The sequence below is a fragment of the Polyodon spathula genome, chromosome 4 (assembly GCF_017654505.1).
Source record: "Polyodon spathula isolate WHYD16114869_AA chromosome 4, ASM1765450v1, whole genome shotgun sequence".
Lineage (NCBI taxonomy): Eukaryota > Metazoa > Chordata > Actinopteri > Acipenseriformes > Polyodontidae > Polyodon > Polyodon spathula.
The window spans coordinates 30,547,786-30,562,332 of record NC_054537.1 but is presented as its reverse complement, the minus strand read 5'-3'; the positions used below and the strand labels follow the sequence as shown (position 1 = coordinate 30,562,332).

The window sequence follows — 14,547 nt, the reverse complement described above, 5'->3', positions numbered from 1 at the left end:
CGGACTTTATGGTGTGGATCCTCAAAACCCTGATCTTGGAACTAGGGCGTTATTTCCCATTCGACCCTTACAACACAAGCATAGAGGTGAAATTCCCTCAAATGTTTTCACCCTAGCTACTTTTGTTACTGGGCTTTCGAATGGTAACGCCAGGGCAGGCTTCACCTTAGCCTTGTAGTGTTCCAGTTGTCTGCAGTCTTGCCCTTGTGATGGCTTTGGTGCACTCACCCATTCAGTAATGGTTACATTTCGTACTTGAAAGGGAACGTTGGGTTATTATCATAACCCTGGTTCCCTGAAATAAAATGTAATCATTAATCTTCAAGGTCGTTGCATTTATGATTGCAGCAGGCTTGAAGGAAAAATGATGCTGAGATCTGCAAGTACAGCCCTTATGTGCCCTCGGGGGCGGGCCACGACTGCATCACAGGCTTGCTGAGCAGCTTTGATATACAATATTCAGGATTCAGGTCTTTAGGAGGTAAATACCCATTCGGTAGTGGTTATATTTCTATTTCAGGGAACCAGGGTTATAATAACGTTTTTTATTCTGGTCATTTGCTGTCTGAACTTGTAGTTAATTGGATAACTCTATGAAGAAACACCTGTAAATACTTTTTTTTTTTTTTTTTTTTAAACCACAAGCACAAAATACCATTTAATAAAGTAAGAAAAAAAATGAAGCAAGTACCATCTCTTTATGGTTAAATATTAATTAAATAAAGAAGAAAAATTCAACAATTTATATTTTTGTGAAGGTCATTCACTATAGATTTTTCTAAAACTATACAAAGTTACCTAACCTAGTGTCCTCATCGAGACTAGTACATATAAGTTAATAAAAATGTGTGGGTCTGATGCAAGTGGCTTAGTTTATAATGAACAATTCTTCATGGGGGAAGAGGGTTATGCAACCTTGTTTTATGTTTGTATTTTATATTTCTTTTTCTTTGTGACAGGGTCCCTCCTCCGAGCCTGCTGGCGTGAACAGCACCAGTTGGGAAGCCCCCTGCTCCCCCAGCACACAGGCAGTAAGTACAGCACTCCATTAACATCATGAACAGACATTGTGTCTGAGATGGGCAGCAGTGCACACACACTACGTGAGCACTATGACACTAAAGGTCTGGACAAAGGACTGACTGCAGTAGACACATCAGTGTATGAAGTCTGGATTGCCAAAGCCTTGCCAGTATTTAGGTTTTGTGGATCTTAGCTTATACAGGCATGGACATGGTTCACTGTTAATGGAAGGAACTTGACTTTAGATCATTTGACATGTATCACCATTCTATACCATTCCAGTTTTATTTGTGCTAAACTTGTGGAAGCAAGTCTGAAGTCTGTTTCGGAGCCATTGCAGCTGTGAGGTGTTGAAATAGTGGCATGCTCCTTTGGATATTGTAGATCCCCACATAGTTACTGAGAAAACATTTCAGAAAAATTGGATACAATGCTTGACGTCGGCTGTATCGCTCACTCACTCATTTTAGACTTAGACCCTGTAATTAACTGTTTAGGTGAGATCAGAACTCCAATCAGTCACCTCTCTATTTTAAGGATTATTAAAATAGATCCACCCACCCTGGTTAAAAATTGGAAACCTCACATGTAGTAACCATATGATCAAGCCAGCTGTTACTCTTTTCCCTTCCATTTCATACTGGTGCAATAGAAGCAGATTCTTTAAATAAACTAGCCTTGGAGCTGCAGTGGCCTTGTGATCAGTGGTCTCCTGAGATTATATAAATCAGTCTGTGTATCTCATGAGGCAAATTAAAAATTTTATGACAGAAAATCTTACCTTGTACACCAGGCTGAGAAGAACAGGCTATTATTATTATTATTCTTCTTCTTCTTATTATTATAGTAATAATAATAATAATTGTTTTATTTATTTTTTTAATCATCATCTTGTTTCACGTCCTCATCTTCCTTCTCCAGCCTGTGTCCACTGCTGCTTCTTGCACTGGACGGGAAACCCGTTTTGTAAGTGCTTCTGTGTCTGGGCTGAGCTGGGCTGGGCTGCCTGCCTGCCTGCCTAACTGCCTGCTTAGTGTTAGCTCGCTGTCTTCGTAGTTGGCAGGTATAGAAATAAGTCAGGTCAAATGCAGGGCATGAAAGCTTGTTTTCTAAGAGTATGATAACAAACAGTCTCCAAATGGTTATGCTCATAGAGCTAATAGCCAGCGGATAGGTATACAGGATTTGTGGGTTAACAATGTTATAAGAGTCATAGAGCTATCATAGAAAAAAAAACAAACATCCAAAATCCATACAGTATAAAGACAGTATGTGTGCTCCAAGCTCAACTCTAACTACTGCATAAACACTCACCGGTTAGCAGTAATTGATCAGTTGTTGGATACAGCAGTGGTTTTCAACTTGTGGTACGTGACAGGCATGCCGCTGGTACAAACCGACAGTTCTTTATGACGATGTGATTCCTCAAAAGACAGTGCACCCTCAGCTGCACCATCGTAATGTTTCATTCTGTTTGTACCACTGAGTCACAGAGAAATGAGAAATTATGATGCAGGGCTCCAGACTGCAACTAAAATAGTTACGAACAACAATAAAAAAAAAACAGTTTTCTAGGGATTAGGCACAAAAATGCTGCCTCTCCCATCTCCCTTTAAAAGCAAGTGTGAATTTACGAATGCAACATGACGTGTGTGTGTATAGATAGATAGAGAGATAGATATTATACATACATACAGTGGTTTGCAGAAGTATTCACCGCCCCCCTGCAAAGTTTTCACATTTTGTTGGCACCTGAGTGTACTCCACGATGCTTTCAAATTAACTTTACTTATAGAATCTACACAAACTACTACACATTGATAAAGTAAAAAAATGCATATACAATATAAATAAGTAAGATTTACAGAGAAACAGATTAATCTCAGTTGCATAAGTATTCAACCCCTTTGTTACTGTAGCCCTAAGTCAGCTCAGGTGCAAATGATTTGTTTGAAAAGTCACAAAATTAGTGCAATGGTTTCAGCCTGTGTATACTCAAAGTGGTTTAACTTGTAGATAATTTCCCTCGGGTATATAAAGACTTTCAAGCTGCAACTTGCATAGTGATCCAACAAAGCAGCCATGAAGGCCAAGGAGCTTTCAGATCAAGTCAGGGATAAAGTGGTAGAGAGGCACAGAGCAGGAGAAGGCTACAAGAAAATTTCAAAGGCACTGATTATCCCTCTCAGCATAGTGAAGTCCATCATTAAGAAGTGCAAGATGCATCATACCACCCAGACAATACCCAGATCAGGTCACCCTCCCAAACTGAGCAGCTGGGCAAGCAGGAAACTGGTTTGGGATGTCACTCTGAAGCCAACAATGACCTTGAGAGATCTGCAAAGTTCTGTGTCTGAGATGGGAGTCAGTGTTCACACATAAACAGTAACCTGGTCCCTACACAAAGCTGGCCTGTATGGACGGGTGGCAAGAAAGAAGCCATTACTCAAAAAGCCTCATCTTCAAGCATGTATGGAGTTTGCAAAAAAGCATGTAGATGATGCTGCAAGTGGAAAAAGGTTTTGTGGTCAGACGAGGCAAAAATTTAACACTTTGGTTTAAATTCCAAGCTTTCCATCTGGCGCAATGATCCGAAGCACAAAGCCAAAGCCACAGCCACACTGGAGTGCTTGAACAAGAGAATTCATGTTCTTGAGAGGCCCAGTCAAAGTCCTGACTTGAATCCAATCAAACATCTATGGCGAGACTTGAAGATTGCAGTCCATCGACGATCCCCATCAGAACTTTAGCAATTTTCCTGTGAAGAATGGGCAAAAACTTCACCATCCTACTGTGCAAAACTGGTAGAGACCTATCCAAAAAGGTGCTTCTACCAAATACTGACATAATGGGCTGAATACTTATGCAACCAGTAAATTTCAATTTATACATTTTCTTTGCAAGTTTTGCTGACATTTAACCTCCTCCTCATATAACAGTGTTCAGTTTAAGCACTACAGCTTTGAATAAAAAAAGTTTGTTTGAAAAACTGCACACATTATTTGTAATTCAACAAAATGAGACATTATTGGTAGGGGTGAATACTTCTACAAACCACTCTGTGTGTGTGTGTATGTATGTATGTATGTGTATATATATATATATATATATATATATATATATATATATATATATATATATATATATATATATATATATATATATATATACATATATATATATATATATATATATATATATACACACACACACACAGCTCTGGAAAAAATTAAGAGACCACTGCAAAATTATCAGTTTCTCTGGTTTTACTATTTATAGGTATGTGTTTGGGTAAAATGAACATTTTTGTTTTATTCTATAAACTACTGACAACATTTCTTCTAAATTCCAAATAAAAATATTGTCATTTAGAGCATTTATTTGCAGAAAATGTCAACTGGTCAAAATAACAAAAAAGATGCAGTGTTGTCAGACCTCGAATAATGAAAGAAAATAAGTTCTGATTCATTTTTAAACAACGCAATACTAATGTTTTAACTTAGGAAGAGTTCAGAAATCAATATTTGGTGGCATAACCCTGATTTTCAAGCACAGCTTTCATGCGTCTTGGCATGCTCTCCACCAGTCTTTCACATTGATGTTGGGTGACTTTATGCCACTCCTGGCACAAAAACTCAAGCAGCTCGGCTTTGTTTGATGGCTTGTGACCATCTATCTTCCTCTTGATCACATTCCAGAGGTTTTCAGTGGGATTCAGGTCTGGAGATTGGGCTGGCCATGACAGGGTCTTGATCTGGTGGTCCTCCATCCACACATTGATTGACCTGGCTGTGTGGCATGGAGCATTGTCCTGCTGGAAAAACCAATCCTCAGAGTTGGGGAACATTGTCAGAGCAGAAGGAAGCAAGCTTTCTTCCAGGACAACCTTGTACTTGGCTTGATTCATGCCAAAGCTGCCAGATTCCAGCCTTGCTGAGGCACCCCTAGATCATCACCGATCCTCCACCACATTTCACAGTGGGTGCGAGACACTGTGGCTTGTAGGCCTCTCCAGATCTTCGTCTAACCATTAGACGACCAGGTGTTGGGCAAAGCTGAAAATTGGACTCATCTGGGGGTGCTTCAGCAAGGCTGGAATCGGGCAATTGTCTTTGTGAAGGGCGCATTGTTATTTTGACCAGTTGTCATTTTCTGCAAATAAATGCTCTAAATGACAATATTTTTATTTGGAATTTGGCAGAAATGTTGTCAGTAGTTTATAGAATAACACAAAAATGTTCATTTTACCCAAACACATACCTATAAATATTAAAACCAGAGAAACTGATAATTTTGCAGTGGTCTCAATTTTTTCCAGAGCTCTGTGTGTGTGTGTGTGTGTGTGTGTGTTGTGTGTGTGTGTGTATATATATATATATATATATATATATATATATATATATATATATATATATATATATATATATATATATATATATATAAGCATATCACATGTATTTAATAAATTAAGTGCGATATCACATGTCTTAATAAACTGAAGTGCGAGACAGACTGTAACAATTTGATCGAATAAAAATGCTTGGATATTAACACCAACAGAATGTTTGTTCTTTACCCCTTGCGCTCAATTCACAGCAAGTTTCTTCATGAAACACAAAAGCTGTTTTTTTTTTTTCGTTTTTTTTTCTTTTAAAACAATTCATCTGAGTCTTGCATCCCAGATATAACAGATTTAATTACATTGTTTACTGTCAGGAGTTTAAGTGTGATTTAATTTAACAATATTCCCTAGTTAGATGATGAGATGAAAATACCTCTTCAGCCAAAGAAGCAGGCACAATAATCTAAGAGCACTGTTGCCATTTTGAGTTTTGTATTAAAGAAGGTCAACTGTTGCAGGAAAACCAGTTTATTTCTGAAACTGACCATTTAAAAACTCTGAAAGCAGAACACGCAGAAATACTTGGATGTGCACTATGTACTGCAGCTTACTTGATTTCAGTAAACAAAAACAACAGAACAAAAGAAAAAAAACATATTCACAAAATTTAGCTCTGATTGCAACACTTGCAAAATATAAAAAATAAATATGCTGAGTTTATTGCAGTCATCAGCTGCATAGATTAACCATTCAGCAGAATGAGGCAACAAATACATGAGTACAGACGCAACAAACCTGGTTGTAATGGGGTAGGTCTCAGTTTTAGAACAGCAGTTTAACATTGCACATAATTACTGGTACACCTGGTGGTCCCTGCTGGAAACACTGGAACTTGAGATGAAAAGGTTGAAAACCACTGAGATACAATATATTTGGCCTTGGCAGAAAACTAAAAAAGAAAATGCCAAGACTGTTTGGGAAGAAACCTGCATATTGTGTTAATAAATCCCCTGGTGTGGCAGAGTAAGATTATTTTACTTGGCCAATAGTGCTTTCAGTGGAATGCAGGAAATTGTAGTTCTCGATTGACTGCAACAGGTTTCAAGCGCATTTTAGATTGATTCAGCCTAGAAACCTGAATACAATCAATAAGCATCAATTAATTTGCCTGAACTTTGATTGCATTTTGTTGTTCATACTTTTCTTATGCACTTATTTCTGTAAATTTGATACAGAAAAAAACTCAACTTATAACTCTACATTTTATAGGAGAAACCAGATATATGATGGCTTCTAATGCGTTCAGAAAGAAACAAGGACTCTAAACTGTAAGCCATTTACTGTAAAAACGATCCCCATACATAAAAGATTAAATACAGCTTCCTGCATGTCCTGTATCACAAATATAGCTCCCAGCATCCTCCCTTTAGTTTTTTTTTTTTTTTTTGGGCATCCCTGCACCTATCAGCACTTTGGTTATCAGCATCCTCCCTACAGTGTCAGAAATACAGCTCCCAGCTATCCCCTCACTGTAAGAGGAGCATCGTTCCTGGTATCTCCACACCGTGTCGGCGCTACAGTTGCATGTTCGTTATTGCTGTATGTGTGTCCGTAGTGTTGGAAATGCTTAGCAAGGTTGAGTCCAGGTTTGAACCAGCACTGCATTCAGCTGTTGGGTTGTTTTTCTTCGTAGCAGCTGCACAGCCAAACAACGCCTCAACCAGTAGTTTAAAATAGAACTGAACGTTAGTCCAGCACTTGGCGCGTGCTTGAGCTAGAGTTTTGCTTTTATTTCTTAATTTATTTCTTTTTTTTAAGGTGGCAAATTTAATCATCTTTTACCTGTTTGTTTCAGGCAACTATTAATTTCCTCTCTTCCACCACTCCCAAGGAAAACACATCCGTGAGTATCTGGAAAATATCAAATGCCTTAACTAGAATTTATGCTGTTCTATTTACAGTTGCAGACAAAAGTATTGGCATCCTATGCTTATACTTTAATTCAAGGTAACAGATTAACCACTTTTTTAATAAAACTAAGCAAAATACACAATTTCTAGTCATCTAAACATATAATCTTTATCAAACAAACAAGCTTATTTCATTTAAAGTATTTGTTCATGGACTGTTTGTCTCATTGGACAAGAGAATTTTGTTAATGCTTCAGATTCTTCATATTTCTTGGATAGTTTTTTGTTTTATAAATGTTTTTTGCAGCGATGTCTGCGTCCATACAGCTCTTATGTGTTCAGGTGCCTTTGTTCCGTTCATTCGTGTGCTATTATACCTGATGCTTCTAAATATTCAAGTCCTTGGCTGTTAATCTTGGACTTTTTTTTAGCTGATCGGACGATTCTCTTAGTGTCTGCTGTACCCATCTTTTTTTTTTTTTTTTTTTTTTTTTTCCTTTGGACGTTCACTTATTTCAAGCGTATTCAGTTTAATTTGTTCTGTGAGACTTTTTGATTATTGCTCTGATTGTGAATTTTGATATTCTGTATTTCTTTGACACTATTCTGTAGCCATTCCCTTTGTAGTTTGCTACAAGTGCTTTTCTCAAACATTAATCCAACCTCTTTGTCTTAACCATCGTCTGCTGTGTTGCCAAATCATTGTTCTTCAAACACGTTAGAAATAATTATATTTTTTCTGGGTGTTGACTTTGTAATGCAACATACTGTAATTAATGTGTAATGGTTTTAAATCAATGAATATATTTAAATTAGTTATGTCATTAACAAATATTGAATATTTTGCTTTTTGTTTTGTTTTATAAATAGTTTGCTAAACTACCAAAAATGTTGTATTTTGGTCTTTGTCATTAATTAGTGGCTGATGTTCACAAAATGCTTGTATTTAAGGTTGACATGTTTTCTTGAACTACCTTGTATTAAATACCAATACGTTTATCTGTAACTCTATCTACCACCCTTAGAAACAAGAGCATGAACTTTTAACTGGCAAGAATGCTTTTGGTTTTTTGCTTATTAACATTTATTATACCTGCACTTACATTGCCAGCATACCCTAAGAGTGTTAAAAAATAAATAAATAAAATAGCAGTAAAACAAAAACATTTTAAAGGGTTTAAAAATAACCCCCGGTCTGTACTTTGTCATAACCTTTTTTTCTCTTCTCTCTCTGCTCCTTTTCTGCCCTCCCTCATCGATTTCCCCTTCCAGACAAAACCAGGTGTTATCCACCCTCTATCTAGAGTGTGTCAGAATACGCTTCCAGCCAAACAGGATGGCCGTAACAGTCCTAACCCTTTCCAGCATGGCCCTGCCTCTTCCGAGACACTCAGTTCGGTGAGTTCCCTTCTCTCAAGTGGGTGGGTGGATGGGTGTGTGTGTGTATTCAGAACTTACATGGAACTGTATACAGTATGTGGAGGGAGTGTAGGGTTTCTTGACCAGTCAAACAAGAGCTATTGTATATCAGATCTCACTGGGCTTGGGTGCAAATTGCTAATTATCCAACATAATGCCCTGTTTGAAGGCCTCTTTATAGTGTCTAATATATTGGAACAAAATAGAAGAAAGCAGACTTTGCTTATGTGCAGCTGGTCAGAAGGCTGGGTGCTATTTCTGTTTTTTTTTTCTCAAACCTGTTGCTCCTAGGCACATCTCCTGCCCTTTAGAATTTTTTATTTATTTATTTATTTATTTTTACAAATTAGCCACTGCACATTCTGAGCTTTGTCTGAGAACCTGGTCAATTTTCAGCAATATTTCTGTTAAGGTTTTATTACACAAGAGGGCACTTTAACCCTTTGTAGTCCATTCAGCGCTTGTCAGGCGCATCAGGTCCAATTTATTTTCACACGCGCTGTTTATTTTACACTCGCTGTTTTAAAATATTTTTTTCAGGTTTTAAAGACATTGCATGTGAAAACGACATCAGTACTGCATCTCCAGCCAAGCCCAGCCCTTGTTCGCTGTATTTTTCACATACCTCTTTATAGATGTGCATACTGGTAAATCCTGTCCTGAACACTTGTTTTAGAACCAAACTCCTCAATAATTCGATCCAAGTCATTATTGTATTACTATAACATCTCAAAAAGCTCTGCAAATGTCTGTGATATTCTTGAACGCTGGATGCGGAGCAGCTACCTCCTTTGTTTGTGTCCATGTTATCTCTGTGGTGCAGGGGGCAATTGGATACGCCGCCTTTTTTTTTTTTTTTTTTTTTTTTCGGCTTCATTCAGCTCCTATCAGTCTCACTCAGCCATTTGAAAGGTTTTCTCAGCTTTTTCCAGGGAAAAAGCAGCTAGAGACCTGTGCTTTACGTCTTTTTGATGATGTCGTACATGTCCAACTTCGGGCTGGAAAGGGAACATTGTAGTGTTGGTCCTGGTCCGACCATAGGACCGCAAAGGATTAAGCAGGTGCCCACTGTCCCATGCTGTCTCTCCTGAGATGAGTGCTGCATGCAGTCTTTTTTTCTTCTCTTGTTGTCTTCCTGTATTTTTCCTTTCTACTCGTTCTACCCCTTTCTGTTCTTGCATTTACATCTCCCTGTCTCCCTCCTTCTCTTTCTTCCCCTCTCTGTGTCTCTCTCTCTCTCTCTCTCTCTGTCTTCCTTCCCCTCTCTGTCTCTTCCTCTGCAGCCTCGTGACACCTCTCCCCTCTCACCTGACAAGGTCCCTGCTAATGTTAAACAGGCTTACAAAACCTTTGCTGCTGTTCCAACCAGCCACCCAGTCCTGGAGCAGCAGGTAGGCAGGGGCAGAGCTGAGGAGACTGCTGCTCCACAATTAGCAATCAGTGGGCGTGATGTCAGTCCCTGACTTTATTTTGGAAAGCATATGTTCAATCTGGCTAGAAAATGAATTCAAATCAACCCCTGTATTTGCATAATTTACAGCAGTGCGATTTCACAGAGTCATTCTGTTGTTGGTTTTCAGTGAATGCAAGAAACATTTCCGAATGATATCTGATTGGAAAAAAATTCACTTGGCAGCATTGAATACAAAAATCTAGGATCTCATAACAATGCTAATGGTGTTCAGTGTTTGTATTTAAAAAAATAATAAAAATAACACTCCCAACTTCCAAAAAAGAATCTGAACCTTTATTAACTGATCAGTTTCTCAGATTGTATTAATTTAGTAATTGGTAATCATTAATTGGTAATTAGTGTGTTTAACATATTCACATCTGATGACGCCCAGCTGGCAGAGAGATTCACAGATATATCCTTGAGAACCAGGTGTCTGTTTTGAGGAACATATTGATGTCTTTGTGAGACGAAAATGTTTGAGTAACAGGACTGTAGGTGATTTATATTTTAAAATTAAAATATTGCTGTTTCAATTTCCTCTCCCCTCTAGGAGGTCTTTATCCAGAGGAATAATGTCCAGCCCAAGCCTTCACCTGAGGTGAGTCTGAGTTTGTTGATTTGCTGTCCCTGTGATGATTGTATTAATTCTATTGGAGAGAGAAATCATACGTTGCCTCTACAAGGATATAAAAAAAAAAAACTTCCACTGCATAGTGGTGTGACCCTTTCTAGGTTTCATTGCTCAAACTGTGGTCTTCAAGAGAGTGTGTTCCAGAGACACTATTACCTAAGACTGCTCTAACTTCTTCATTGGTACCCATTCCCAGCAGCGCCAAAGATTTAATGTCTCTGTACTCAAGCACTTTAAACTAGGTTTAGGATTATAGGGAACAATATCTTAATTTTTCAAGGTGTTTTTCATAGTAAATACAAAGATTCAGTTGTACAGTCTGCAGATCTTTGTTGCCTATTAAAAACCTGGGAGAACAAGTGAGTTTGATCCCTGTAGCAGGACCTGGAGAACGATGTTTTTGACAGTGTCATGGAGCTGGGAGGGAACCCTCCATGTGGCGTAGTTCGTCAGAGGCCCCCTGCCACCCGCAGCCTCTCAACAGACGTGCCCAGCCCTCTGGGCGAGTCGACCCTGCGTAGGGAGTATCTGAGCCTGTCTGCAGTGCCCCTTGTCACCAGGCCTTCCCTAGACCTTGAGGTAGAGAGCGCATGTCCTCCACCCCAGACTGGCTTTGAGGGGGGTGCAGCTGGTGGGAAACTTGTTGGGTAAATGGATGCTGGTTTGAGAGGTCTTCGCAGCGGTTTTGCCCATGGTAGCGGTGGGATGATGCTTTAGGTGTGGAAGGTGGCAGTTTTGGTGGTGGTGGTGGTGGTGGTGATGGCTTCAGTGGTATAATCATTCCTGAATGTCCATACTCCTGCAGGAATTGTTCAGGGCACAGTGCAGTGAACAGGTTACCTAACATTGAAAGCTTCTTGCTATTCTCCTTCATCTCTTGAGCTGTGGCTACTAATTAATGTCGAGGCACAATAATCTGCACCCACAAGTAGACCTTGATACTATATCTGCATGTGATTTCAGTTTATTACAGCCTATATGTAAATACACATGCAATGTTTAACCTCGTGTACATGTTGTCATTCCAGGCAGATATTTAGTGACTAAATGTTAGACCTGCAACTACAAAGTAACTTCCCTATAAACCATTGTCACGTGAACCAGCAGCACATTACCAGACCAACAAGAAAACTGAAATAACTTTTGACAGTAATCTTAACACACACATGATCAAATTCCTACCCCACTTACACACAGACACTCGCAGGAGTGCATTGCGCCTGCTGTTGTCCCTGTGTTAACCTCACCCTGACCCATTGAAGGTGGCATCCCAGTCACCCAGTGGGCTGGACAGCCCGGAGCAACGCTCGTTCAGAGACCGGCAGAAGTACTTCGAGATCGATGTGAAGCAGCACCTACCAGACAGCAAGCCCAAACCTCGCGTCTCGCTGGTTGCCGAGGACGACCTCAAGAAGATGAGGGAAGAAGAAGGTGAGGCCCTTAGCTTCTGTTCCAGGAGCAGAGCCTGATATATATATTTATATATTCATTCACACACACACCCATATTGAACATATCATTAACATGGTGTGTAGATGTATTCAGTGCAGTGAAGAAATACTAATAATTGAAACAGTAATACAGTTCCTGTTTTTAATACTGTAATCATGAGTCATATTTAGGAGACTATGCTATTTGTGTTGGGGCAAATGGGAGCCGTGACCTTACAGCCTTGTCATTGATTTTGTGTTATAAAGAGCCACTTTTATAACCAAGTTTGCAATGAAGCGGCCCTCTTGGGTAAGATTTTCTGAAGGCTGATCGAGAATGTGCTTTCATAAAGTCAGATACAGATGATCTCCTGGAGAGATTGTTCCTGGACAGGGTTGGGTGTGGTTTTTTTTTTTATGCCCCTGGGTGTACTCTGTTCTTCTCCTCTTAGTCCGGAGGATCGAGCAGCGAACCCGGGGACTGCCAGTTGAGGAGGAGGAGGAGGAGGAAGAGGAGGACCTTGACAAGCAGATGGCGGCGATGAAGGCTCATGGCAAAGTGGTCATCGAAGGAGTGGAGTACAAGATAGAGAGGGTGGACAACCGGAGCGCCAACTCCCCCAGCACAGGGTACGGCAGACTTACTGGGCTGATGTGTCACAGTGTGGGTTGCTTTGCAGTAGACCTGGGGTCAATTACAGTTGTAATTGTGCAGTTACAATATAGTTGTAGTTGAACCTTGGCACATATGCATAATTGTAATTCTACAATAATTGTGCGATTTACAGTTCAATTACACATTTATTTGTCATTCAGTCACTGGATTTTCAACCACTTTTGGTGACCCCCTTGTGTTAGGAAAAAATAGTATGTTTTTGTATTATTGCTTGGTTATGTAGCCTAAATTACTTAATTTGAACCAGTCAAGTGCTTTATTAGAAGCTTAATTGGTCCAATTAAGTAATTAGGGTGCAGTTGGGGAAAAAAAACCATGAGGGACACTGGCCTCCAGGACCAGGATTGGAGACCCCTGAACTACAACCAAAAAGTGCCTGGGCCAGGGGGAGCATACTACTGAACAATGCTTGATCCTGAAAGGGTTAAGATAGGTATGTATTGCAAAAATCCAGCAGCCTGCTTGCTGTGGTTCACACTTTCTGCCCTGCTCTCTTGTTAGTGAGTCCCTGGTGGATGGGAAGAGAGAATCCCAGAGAAACTCCCTTGAAGATGGCTTCAGACCCGAACAGACACCAAACTCTATGACTGGGTAAGAGTGGTTCTCGATGGCAATTGAGAAGGGCAGTTTCTCAAAGCAGAAATCTTGAAAAACCTATGCAGTGAAGGGATTCCAGATTAGCAGCATTGTGTTTTGTATTTGTGTTCAGACTCAGCCCGGTGTACCCAGGGGAGTCAGGAGCCCCTATCCGGACTGCCAAGGCGGAGCGGCGGTATCAGGAGCGAATGCGCATGCAGAGCCCAGAACTGCACAGCGCCCAGGACAAGGACCTCTCCCCAGCTGAGAAAAGAGCACTGGAGGCAGAGAAACGGGCCATGTGGAGAGCAGCCAGGTAAGAACCAGTGAGAGAGAAGGGGCCTAATGGGAAATCCAGGGGTCAAGGAGACACCACTGACTGCTTCCGGTGCTGCTATGCTGCGTTTCTGTTGCACACACGTTTTTAGTTTGGTGCATCCTGCTTTCATCATATCAGTCAGTGCCTCCTGCAGAGTGCTGTCACTTGCCAAGCGACCCACAGTCACACCTCTGACCTCTTTTGAGTGATTTGTGATAGAAGCACAACAGATTTCATGTATGGAAAGTGTTTCTTCTATACAGTGTATGATTTGTCAGATAGAAACTGGACATATTACAGTTTTTGAGTAAGCCCCAGCCTTGTTTATCTTTTAGGTTGTGTCACTTTGTTCCCTAGTTGTTGCTTCACCAGGGGTTCAAATACAATCACACGGGTCCACACTGGGAATGCTCCAAACATGCCTATGTTTGGAAAGAGAGAACTTATAACCTGTAATTTGGACACAGGCTTCAAACATTAAAAATAATTTAAAAAAAGTTGCAGCTTTAAAATTTGACAGTGTCTGTTGAACTGAAACCACTCTGGCTTTTACCCACATCCTGAACAGATTTGAACTCCTGCTCTGCTGCCTTTGTTGCTGAACTCCATCTCCTAGTAGTAGATGATGGTGATGTTTTTGTTGTTCTTGTGGTTTTCCCCTTTTTCAATGTTCTATTTCCATTTCTCTGTCTTCCTCCTCCCTCTCTATCTCTCTGTTTTCCTGTCTCTGTCCCTGTATCATCTTCTCCTGCGATGCCTGCTAAT

General features: G+C 40.0%; 1 protein-coding gene across 4 annotated transcripts in view; it reads left to right on the top strand.

Moving 5' to 3' along the window:
• The window catches only part of scrib (scribble planar cell polarity protein), a 137,569-nt gene that overhangs the window by 110,609 nt on the left and 12,413 nt on the right, over window positions 1–14,547 (top strand). For 2 of the 4 annotated variants that reach the window (XM_041247630.1, XM_041247628.1), the window contains 11 exons: window positions 960–1,031; window positions 1,945–1,989; window positions 7,221–7,268; window positions 8,548–8,673; window positions 9,978–10,085; window positions 10,701–10,748; window positions 11,160–11,360; window positions 12,044–12,212; window positions 12,664–12,841; window positions 13,389–13,478; window positions 13,597–13,779. In XM_041247630.1, the coding sequence (XP_041103564.1) occupies window positions 960–1,031; window positions 1,945–1,989; window positions 7,221–7,268; window positions 8,548–8,673; window positions 9,978–10,085; window positions 10,701–10,748; window positions 11,160–11,360; window positions 12,044–12,212; window positions 12,664–12,841; window positions 13,389–13,478; window positions 13,597–13,779 (1,268 nt within the window). The remainder of the gene's footprint in view (window positions 1–959; window positions 1,032–1,944; window positions 1,990–7,220; window positions 7,269–8,547; window positions 8,674–9,977; window positions 10,086–10,700; window positions 10,749–11,159; window positions 11,361–12,043; window positions 12,213–12,663; window positions 12,842–13,388; window positions 13,479–13,596; window positions 13,780–14,547) is intronic. The other 2 variants (XM_041247631.1, XM_041247629.1) reach the window with 1 other exon arrangement.